The sequence below is a fragment of the Poecilia reticulata genome, chromosome 12, assembly GCF_904066995.2.
Source record: "Poecilia reticulata chromosome 12, P_reticulata-male-v2, whole genome shotgun sequence".
Taxonomy (NCBI): Eukaryota; Metazoa; Chordata; class Actinopteri; order Cyprinodontiformes; family Poeciliidae; genus Poecilia; species Poecilia reticulata.
In genome coordinates this window covers 13,515,929-13,526,896 of record NC_088841.1, presented here as the reverse complement: position 1 = coordinate 13,526,896, position 10,968 = coordinate 13,515,929, and the positions used below count along the sequence as shown (strand labels likewise).

The 10,968-nt window shown below is 37.9% G+C and overlaps 1 protein-coding gene across 1 annotated transcript in view; it reads right to left on the bottom strand.

Annotated features, from left to right (window-relative positions):
- Positions 1–3,941: 3,941 nt before the first annotated feature.
- astn2 (astrotactin 2) overlaps positions 3,942–10,968 on the bottom strand; it is a 271,553-nt gene continuing 264,526 nt past the window's right edge. The window contains exons 21-23 of the mRNA XM_008424385.3: positions 10,839–10,939; positions 9,666–9,849; positions 3,942–6,940 (exon numbers count right to left, since the gene is read on the bottom strand). Coding sequence (XP_008422607.2) covers positions 6,706–6,940; positions 9,666–9,849; positions 10,839–10,939 — 520 coding nt within the window. The 3' untranslated portion in view covers positions 3,942–6,705. The remainder of the gene's footprint in view (positions 6,941–9,665; positions 9,850–10,838; positions 10,940–10,968) is intronic.

The following is a 10,968-nucleotide window of genomic DNA, read 5'->3' as shown; positions in this document are numbered from 1 at the left end:
CCCGGTGAAGAAACGCTTAAGATTCCCCCGTCTTTAGGTTGGGGGTTCTGACATCTCTGTGCACCGAGCAGCAATGGGGACTCCATATGCCAGATGGATCTTCTACTGCGCTGTGACTGCAGCATCAACCTGTGGTGGAAACTAATGAATAGAACCGCGTACGAGGGACATGCTGTGAACTGCTATGTGTGTGCGCAGCTGCCAATCGCCACACACAACTCAGGTCTGCGTGTAGGACACATCACGGATGACAAACAGATGTGTCTCTATGGCCTGAGCACACAACCACGACTAAGCGTCCCCATGCCAAAGGGATGCAAATGGTGTAAAAATGACTATTCTGTTCTACTTCAGATAGGAGATGCCGTGAAGGAACTTTTTGGATCTATGAACTGTTCCTTTAATGCTGACGTATTTCCATTTCCACTAACCGCATGGAAAATACCAGAGACCATTTCTTTAGCAGGAGCTAAACCCGGGTCTCTGAGGAGCTGCGTGTTCAACAACGGACACGTTTCTCTTGGAATGTTACCTTGGAACTTGTGTAACAGAGTTTACACCCACTGCGAAACGACACCGGATTACATCAACTGCATCGCCTGTAGGGGTCAAAGGATGACTCCACACTGCAAAGTCTGGAAGGACAACCTAGACTGTGACAACTTGCTTCAGGAGAGGAGTTTCAACATCACGCATAAGACAAAGAGGAAACAGGAGACAACGCTGTGCAGTGCCATAGTGCCAGGAGACTATGGTTCACGGGTGATGGCAGACTGGTACTTCTTGTGAGGAAATGGAGCTTAGCTGCCCGCTCCAAGCATGCAGTTATGCCAGAGGCCTCACTACGGACACTGGAGTTCCATGGGAAATTCAAGATCTGGACCGGAGGTGAAAAGTTCATGCAGAGCATGTTCCCAGGAGTTGGATTAGGAGAAGTTCAGGACCACGTTGAAATCAACAGATATGGATTACTGCAACTCATCAACGCGCACACCGGCTGGCAGACGGCTCCATGAGAGGGCTGACTGAACTGAGAAACATGGTTTTGCAAAATCGTGTTGTGCTTGACCTGCTCACAGCCTCTCAGGGAGGTGTTTGTAAAATCATTGGCCCAGCGTGCTGTACATTTGTTCCGGATGAAACAGGAGCTGGTGGAACTATTTCTGATGCTCTACATGGCCTGGAGGAACTTAAACATTGTGTAGACGGTGCTACGAAAGGATCACATCCTTTTGACTTTCTGTCTTGGTTCACGTCTGGGCCGTGGTGGACTTTACTGTTGAAGATTGTTACACCAATTCTGACTGTGTTGATTCTTTTTTGCCTGTTTACAACTTGCATCATGTCATGCCTTCGTAGCATGATGCTAAAGACATTTAACACAGCCATGATCAACTATCAGATGGTCAGGGTAATCTCTGACACCGATGAAGATTACATGTCTCTTCAGAGAGATGAAGATGAAAAAAAAAAAAATGTATGACGATGTCCTGTAACTAATAAACAGATGGAATCAAATGTTTTATGACGCCTACACCGAAAATGTGAAAACAAGTGGTGCTAGTGATGAGACACCTGCATTTGGTTTATTTTGCTGTTTCTTTCTTTGTTTTTGTTTATTTCATTTATTCATTATATTAATTTAGTCATTGTGTAACTTTTATGTTTAGACTAGGGAAAAAAAAAAAAAAAAAACATTCTTGCATTTATTGGTTCTATTTTATTTCTTTTCTTTTCTATGCTTGGCTTTTGAATAGGGTTTACACACATGGTAAAATGATAAAAAGGGGGGAATGTTAGAGATTTTTTGGTATTATCATTTTGTTTCAGGTTAAAGTGTTCTCTTGTTTAAACTGTATGTGTGAACTGACCTGGAAGTCACAGCTGCCTGTTATCTTCATGTGAAACAGTTTGACCGAGATTTGAACCGGGCTCAGATCAGGGGCCAGATGTTAAATTGTTTTACGACCTTTGCTTTGTTTAGGTAAAATGTTTTACGACCTTTGCTGTTTTTCCTCTGCTGTCTATCTTGCCTATCCTCCCTCTTTGAAGTTTGAGAATAAAAGACAAGCTGTATCCAAAGAGAAGCAGAACGCTCTGTGAACAGCTCTGAGAAGCAGTTGACAGAGTCTTCTCCTTTTGCTTGCAGAAGTTTAGTCATAAATTCATATACGTTGTCTGTGGTTCTTTTATGTAGGTTCTAGGAAAATACCTATCAGGTGCAATATCTAGTAAATGCATATCATGAATGACACAGAAATGCACTTATTTTCTGTGTCTAAATTGTATGAACAGTTGTGTGAATTTAAATTATAATTTTCATAATAAAGTTGATCAAAAAGATCAAAAATATAAAAAAATTAAAATCTACAGTTAAAACATAAAATAATAAATCCAAAGGGTTTGTTATAAATTGTGTTTCAATAATGAAACTATTAAATGATAAAACTGAATATTTTCCTCACTTTACAAATACATTAAAAAACCAGCAACTTATATAGGTTGCAGCAAGATGCAGCTCTTAACCTTTCAGCTGAATAAGGTTTGGTTTAAGAAGAACGATGTTGGTCGGACAAACCAACCCATTCTGCAAGCTAAGTAAAAAAATATATACTGTGAAAAACACTGAAACAACAAACCTAAATCACCTTCTACGTACAAAGTAAGCAAACATTTTACTTTCTGACAAACACACAAATGAGATCATTACAATAGGCTTGAAAGTAGTTCTGACATGATCACCACAAAAAGACTTTATAGTTTCCATTACATCAATATCCTGTTGTTACCACTGCCATCTGGTTTAACAACTGTCAATTATATTACTATTAGCCAGTTTGCAGCTGCTGTTTTTCCCTTTCTTGATTTATGACTACACTAGCGCTGTTATACCCATTTCTGTTTAGAGTATAAAGAAACATACCTAGAAAGTTGATGTTTCTAAATTGTTCTTATTCCTGTTGGTGCCACGGCCGCACCTTGTTCTTGATGCCCTAGTCTGGCAACACTATGGTTAAAATACTGCAAGAAAAATGTTTTAAGTAAACTTATGAGTTTGTCAATTGATGATTTTGAAAACCAAAAATTTCATTTGTAAGCCAGATGTAAAAGTTAAGGAAACTTTAACCCTATTCTAGCTACAATAGCTAGAATAGCTATTGTAGCTAGAATAGGGTTAAAGTTTCCTTAACTTTCTTGTGTACTCGGTTTAGGCCATCCATCCGTCCTTCCATGAATGGCATAAAAGTCAATTTGAATCGTTGACAGCTGAAGATAGGCAGCAGCACCCCTCGCATGTAAGATAATGAATGGGTGGATTCAAATTAAGTACTTCAATACTTTAGCTTTCAAACGCTGTAATTGTTTTATTTTTGTCACATTTGTATTACAATGTTTGCCGAGAAATTGTGGAATATATATTCTGATGGGAGTTTCTTGGATTTAAAACTACCTATCCAGTATTTTTCATGTGCTGTTTTTCAAGTCACATTAGTGGAAATTAATGCAAACACAAGAACTGCATAGGCGAAAGAGCAGCACATTCAATTTTATGTCATTATTAATATATTGTTTTTTTTGTGTGCATATACTGTAATTTTACCATTTAAAAATGTGAGAATAAAGAGAATAACAAATTGTGTAAACTTAAATCGTGAGATATTTTATCATAAAAGAATATTTTGGAAATTAGATGAAACATAACGCACAAATAGACATGTGTAGACATATATATCGTTGACAGCAAATTGACATATATATATTTAAAATGAAGGCTTAAATAAACTGGAAGAACTAAAAGGCAGAATGTATCGTTTCCTGATGAAAATATTTTTTTAACCTCTTATGATAATCGCATTGGCTTGTACAACAACCACTCAGTTATGACCAACGTTTTAAAGAAAAATGCTTTATCATTCTATTGCAGTGAAATAACAAAAGTCTGATTTTACTATACATGTTTAATACTCCACATTCTTCAGAAAAAAGACAGAGCCACACGATGACACAGTTATATTTAAATATGTACAATTGAAAATTTACAATATAATAGTTATCACAATTCCTACAATTAAATAAGGATTTTGTAAAATGTGCTGCTCACATTAAAAGAATATGCATGGCTTTAAAGATATGTCATTGGACTAAAGAAAAATATGCAACCAATATCAATTATACAACCACTGACTCTATGCAACCTTCAAGCACAAGACCATTCAAACTTCCTGGGATACTTAAATTTATGTTTATTTCTTGAGGAATATCTCAACCTAATTTCCAAAAATTAGCTTAGGGTCACTCATTACATTTTGGAAAAAATGACCACGGTGCTTTATTGCACTTCTGTTAAATGTCGTCGCCTTGCTGTCAAGATTTCACTCCAATCATAAAAGTATTGAGCCATGAAAGTTTTTCCCCTTTTTGCTATTTCATAGCCTTGCAGTTTTGGTCATTTCTTTACATGTACAAAGTGGTAGCAGGGCAGAATAAGTGTACCTTTTCCACTGGCATCTACTCAGTGTATCAATCTACATCACTGAGGTTCCAAACAGGCCAGGTCGGGTTGAAAAAAACAAAAAACAAAAAGTAACATCAGAAGACTGTTGTTCACTGACTGGCATGCGGGTGGAGTCACTGGTTGCTTAACATGATTGCGTCTCACACTCTCTTGTACTTTACCACAGTGCTTTGTCTCACCACCCACAGCTGTTTCAAACTCTCTTCTATTTTTCTTTTTAATGACAGACAAAAAGCCACAGACTGATCCGAATGTTCGGCATAACTTCCATGTTTTCATTGTTGCATTGTGTTTTTTACATACAGACCACATTACAATACTTTCAGATTTTGGGACTACCCACTATATGATAACCCCACCCACTAGAGGTGCTGGTCGAAAGGGGCAATATTCTCGACATGGAGGCATGAAGTAGATTGACTCCAAGCAATTGCACTGGTATGTCCCTGTTTTGGGAACATTTTTAAACAGAAAAACAAACAAAAAAGAAAACCAGTTCAACCATTACTTTATTCTTGTGGTGATGCTGTAAGACCTATGTAGCGAAAGTTAATCTAGCTAACTCTTAATCTTAGTAAGGTAAAGCATCAGGCTTTAGAGGGAACTCTAAAGAGAAGAGATAAAATTCCAAGGGAAAAGAAGGAGAGAACTTTATGACTTGATTTTATCCTTTAGGATGACAAGCCCATTGCAATCATGGAAAAAAAAAAATATTTTTTTCATCCTTTAAAGCTGCTAAAGCCATGGTACATCCTTACTTCTAGACACCAGACAGCTGATGCAGCAGTACTGTAAAAGTTTCCTGATACCTTCAGGGTAGTTATCTCATGTCCCTGCTCTCAGATTTGCTACAGATACTTGGAGTTCGGAAGTGTGTCCGAGGTCACTGCCGAGCTTCATGGCACACCAGATAGATTCCACATGGATCAATAAAGGGGTGCGATTCATTTTGTGGATGTCATACTGAAGAGCATATATAAGCAAGCGATCGCGGAGATGCGAAGCAGGTGGGTGTCCACGGTAAGTTTTAACACAACAAGATTTTAAAAGGCGACAGACGATTTGAAGCACAGGACATTTTGCGCGCAAGCTTTAGTTTGTCGCCTTGGTTAGGACTCCCCTTAGAGGCACAGCATTGAGGGAGCGGTGGCTACCAGAAAGAGGATAGTTGGTTATTACAAGCACTTCAAACTTCTTAGGCTTTAATTACGTTATACATGTTTAATAGATTTGTTGTATTAATATGCAGAAAACAAATGTGTGTATTTAAATGTCACTGCATGGTGTATGAGTACTTACCTAATTTTTGTGACTATCAGTACCAAAAAATCTTGATAAGGATGTCCCTTTTCCTTTAAAACATGCTTTAATAAAAGCACCATCTACGAAATGGGGTTTGTTATTAAGAACAGTAAAGATGAAAGTGAAAAATGACAAAACTATGTATGTAGCTTAGCTTGGAAATTAAAGCTTAAGAACAATTCAAGAGTGCCTTGTTTATATTCTACTGATAAACCATCTTTGCATAATGTCGCCGGTCTTCAGGATTTTCAACTGTAACCCTATAACAGCTGTTAAAGTTTAATATCGTCAACTCATAACTCACCTAATGATTTTAAAACCTTGATGAAAATAGTTTTTTCTTAACTAATTGGAAATTCAAAAATAAATGATTTTTACATAACTTTCACATAATTCCACTTCTCTTTTTTAATGAAAGTAGCAAAGGCAAATAAGTTACAGAATCATTATATCCTTTTTCTTTTGTAGAATCCAAGGTAAGCACCAAAAACAAACCATATCATTACATTCATGGTATTGAAGCCAACCACTTTTTTTGTTTGTCTTTCTTTTTTATGCTTTTGATTGACTTGTCAGTTTTACAGACTTGTACTACATTTCCTTACTAATGTGCACAACCACTGGGATTCTGTAGCTGAAAAGCTTGTCCACTCCAGCAACTCTTCCATATCTTCTGATAAAAGGATGCCACACAAAAATACGTCTTTGTGTGGCTTTAACAAGATGTTTCGTGATTTCTGAGGATTCTGCGAAGGCTCTCCTGGTTTTTTTTAAAATGCGCCAGTCACATGAGAGACACTTGCTGCAGAGCGTACCAATGAGGTTCAACAATCAATGATGTCATTTTGCAGAAAAAGACGATGTGTGCTCATCTCTCCATTTGTCTCTCACCGGAGTTTGGTGTTACTGTAAGTGTTGCGCTGTAAGGAAATGAGCTTTTCCATGCACAGAGCACGTCTTTCATGTAAGGAGCCATGCCACATGCTGGGAAGTCCACCCTCTTCGCTTCTACAGTAGATATAAGCCATTGTGTCTGTGCGACTTTGGATGTGGGTACTGCGAAGGAGGGATCGGCAGTAGAGGCTGATCGTTTCCACCCTACGAAGTATCAGGTTTGCTTTCCTACAAAAACATTAGGAAAAAATAGAAGCAGAAAAATAATCTTTGAAGAACAATTGTTCAATGTTCATGATACACAGATACAACTGAACAATGTATATAGTTAAAAAGAGAACAAAAAAGAAAGAGAAAAAGTACCAAAGTCTAACTCAAATAGGCACAAAAAAATTAAGACTTACAGTTATTGTGTATGTTCTTATTACTTGATTTGTTTGTTTGTTATTAATATGTTGCTCTCTAGTCCCATGCTCTCCTGAATTTAGTTCTGTGATAATGGGCTGGTAGATCTTCACTCCATGATACATTTATTTTTTTTAAGATAAACCTCAAGAGCTAAAAACAAAAATTGTTCCTTTATGGTAACTGCAGGGCTCAGAACTGAAGCAGTAAAATTAACTTTGGTTGTTTAAATAAAATTATATTACCAGATTGTTAAATATTTTGGGTTAATCTCTGCTAAAACTCACACACACTGCCATAGTACTTTTTTCTATAATCGTAAAGCCAGGCCAGAACATAAATACATTTCCAGATCTTCATAATTCAATTAATATTTATCTTTTACCATTTTGCCATGTCTATCCAGTTATTGTTGTTTGAAGTCAAATTTAATGATTGTCTCAGGTCCAGCCAACAATAACATAATTATTTATTCAAATAAATTCATACATTGTTACAAATATTTATGATTGACACTCAAATGACAAGTCGGCGTAAACATAAATGAGTGGTTTCACCTCTAAAGAATAAAACAATGGAGTACCAGAATCTGGTACTCCATTTTGATTTTGATCAAGAATACTAGTATAATTTACAGAAGACTAACATCCCGCCTTCTGTCATTCTGGATCGACAGCCAGTTTGGCTCAAAACCTGAACTTTAATGCACAATTGCTCTGTGTAAAACAACAAAGAATGTATCTGGGTCACAGTTCAGGAGCTCAGAGATTAGCAGAATGAAATACATTCAAAACCACTAGACACAAATGATGTGCCTTCTTGTAGGCTTTTTAAGCTCATATGGATATCAAAAAGCACTAGACACACAAGGGAAAGGCCAAAAATACAATTATTTTGAAAAGCTGCGTCTGCTGAACATCAACATCTGTCTTCAGTTAAGCAAGCAGTACAGACATCCTTTTCACTTATTTGAAATGTGTGCGTGTGTGTGGGGGGCATTTTTCATTTCCCTTGAATTCTTATGTCTGAAGTAACAGAATTCCAAGCTCATTATCAAGGGAAGTCTGGAATTACAAGCCCTACAGATGGAATATATGCATTTGTTGGTGATAAGAAAGAAAATTACTATTAAATTAGGACTAAAAACTGAAGAAAGGATGTTTCTGTTACTCATCTTGCTTGAGGGCAATCTCATTTCTGGCTAAAACATATGTGAAATTAGGATTAACGACGAGGAAGCAAAAGGTGTTTGTGAAAAATACAGCAAAGAAATACTGTTACCATGTATAAGAGCATGTGCAAATCACTAAATGGGCAGTAAGTTGGAACAATGGTGGACATATGTGGGGGGGCTCCTGGGATTCCTGCAGGAGTGCTGACGGTGCTTACGTTCTTCTTGGCCATTCTTTTACCTTTTAAAATGCACCACCAAAGGAGCCTTCTTGTAAATTACTGCAAGGAGGCTAAACCCTGCCAACTTAAGGCAGTAAATAATCCACAGTCACTCACCCAAAAGCAACCCCCTATCCCAACCCCCATTTCCCCCAATTCCAACCTCTTTGCCCACACACATACAAAATGCATACCATTCAACAAGTCCACATTCTAGGTCCCAATGGCCAACTTGTGTCTCCCACCCCCGTCACCAATCAGAGAGAAGCATAAACTTCCTACAGACCAAAGTTATTCCTCAATTATTATATTATTTATAGCTGGAAAAGAGCGCTTCCAGGCAGTGGGGGTGGACAAACCAAAACATTGGGCTGTAACCTAAGATTTTGTATTGCTATCATGAGTCCTGGAGCAACTCCTTTCTCAGACTCGCATGCATAAATGTTTTTGTTTTAAACATTTTTCCCCCCTCTAAACTCATTGTTTATACTTCATTCCACAAAGTTTTTTTTTCAGTCACTGAGCCTCTTTTTGTTCTCATGGTGTCGTAACATTTCACTGTCTGTTCAAACGACCAATGAGGGTGTCCGTGTCAAGAAGGTCACAGGTGAAGGGACGTCAGGGTGGTACGTTATGGTTATAAATTAACTATTTTATAGGAAAGAAGAGAAAATCGACGTGGAAGTCAAGTTAGTGTTAGTCGAGTATCGCATTTACTGTTTGGCTTGGCTGTCAAATGCTGTTTTGGTATTGCCATGGTGATGTGTGGAGTGACTGCAGCCCTAGATTTTTAATGGGTGACCTGGCTCGCTCCCCTTTCCGGAGAAGCAATGCTGGAATTATGCTTTTGTTTTTTTTCTCTTTCCTTTTGTTTTGGGATTTTATAGGGAGGGTAGAATGGGTGAATGATCTGGATCCGACAGCTGGTTCAGGAGGCAGCGCCTCTTATGTAAGAAGCCTCAGAGTAATGGTAACTGACAAAAAGCACAATTTCATCAGATATGACGAGAAGATGACCTAAGTACCAGCAGAGTGTGGGAAAACAAGTTTATTTGTTTACTTCTGAACAGGATACAAACTGTTCCCCATCAACTCTTTAGGTAGCTCTAGAAGAATTTCAAAAAGCAAAAGTTTTTAGAGCTCACTGTCTTCTCACCTGGGGCCCAGCTCATCCTCACTGCGCCACACAAAGTCCCCAAACTTCTCATAGTGGGAATTGTAGTGGTGCTGGACTCTATAAAGCAGCGGAGGGGCAATCTCCATCAGCATATTGTAGGCCATCTGCTGTTCTTTTCCACTGGTGTAGCCATTGTATAAGTTGTACACCCTGTCGGCTATTTCTGTTACGGCAGAAAAGAGTTAGAGAGGTACAAAGGAATAAGAACAGTGAATAATCAATTTATAGGTAGTATTAAGGTGATGGTTGTCAGCTAACAACCAGTCAACATTTGCTATATTTGAAGTATTTTTGCTGTTAAACTTTTTGTAACACTTTTCAACTGTGGAAAAAAAAATTCTACCCTTTTAAGTCAGTAAAGAAAAAACTAAATTACTACCAAGAAACATTAACTGCATGCATGTCTTAAAAGTCCTGCTCAAACCTGCAACACATTCAATAATTTTGAGGATTTCAACTCAAAATTGAAATTGAGTTGGATTACTTGATGTCATTGCTGTTATTAACTTCTCTCACGGATGACAACTTATGGTTATTAGACTGCATCATTTGTAAGGGTTTTAATTTGAGGACAGACATGTTACCTGAAAAGCATATGGATTTTAATTTTTTTTTGAGAAGTCTACAACGGACAGACTGTACCCAGCCTTGGTGTGGGTAGCCATCAGTTCATGCTTGTGCAGCTCAATGAAAGCTGCCTCATTTACAGAGAGAAACCTTATTGCCTTTGCCATGCGTCTTGCGAGTGTGAATTCCTGACAGAAAATATCACAAAATCCAGTTTTAGACACAGATTGTGATCTCAAACTTTTAATGAGCTCATATTTAAATGCAGTTTTTAATAACCTATTTGCTCTATTTGTTTTATGGCATAATTCTGCTTTGCACTTCTCTACGCATGACAAAGCTCTTCTTACAACCTGGTTATGATCCATCAGCATGAAACAGAAATGCTCAAAAGTTCTTCCACATGCAGAACAGAAGTGAACATTGCACATTCTGGATGGAGTATAAAGTAGGAGGAACATCATGAGAACAACTGGGAGTTCAGGTAAAAAGTTATTTGGGAAGGAAGTTACTGAAGAACATTGGAAATGAATGCTCAAACAACTGTGAAAGCTTTCGTCTTCAAAAGCCAAGCAGCAAAGATACCTTCTGCACGACTGTCATCCACCACTGGGCAAGATGTGCGTACAGAGACAAAGCTCGACTCTGTGTGACTGCCTCGATTATCCACTGCAGCGAGGGTGAACCTTTAAAAAAAGACAAAAAGACAAAACAA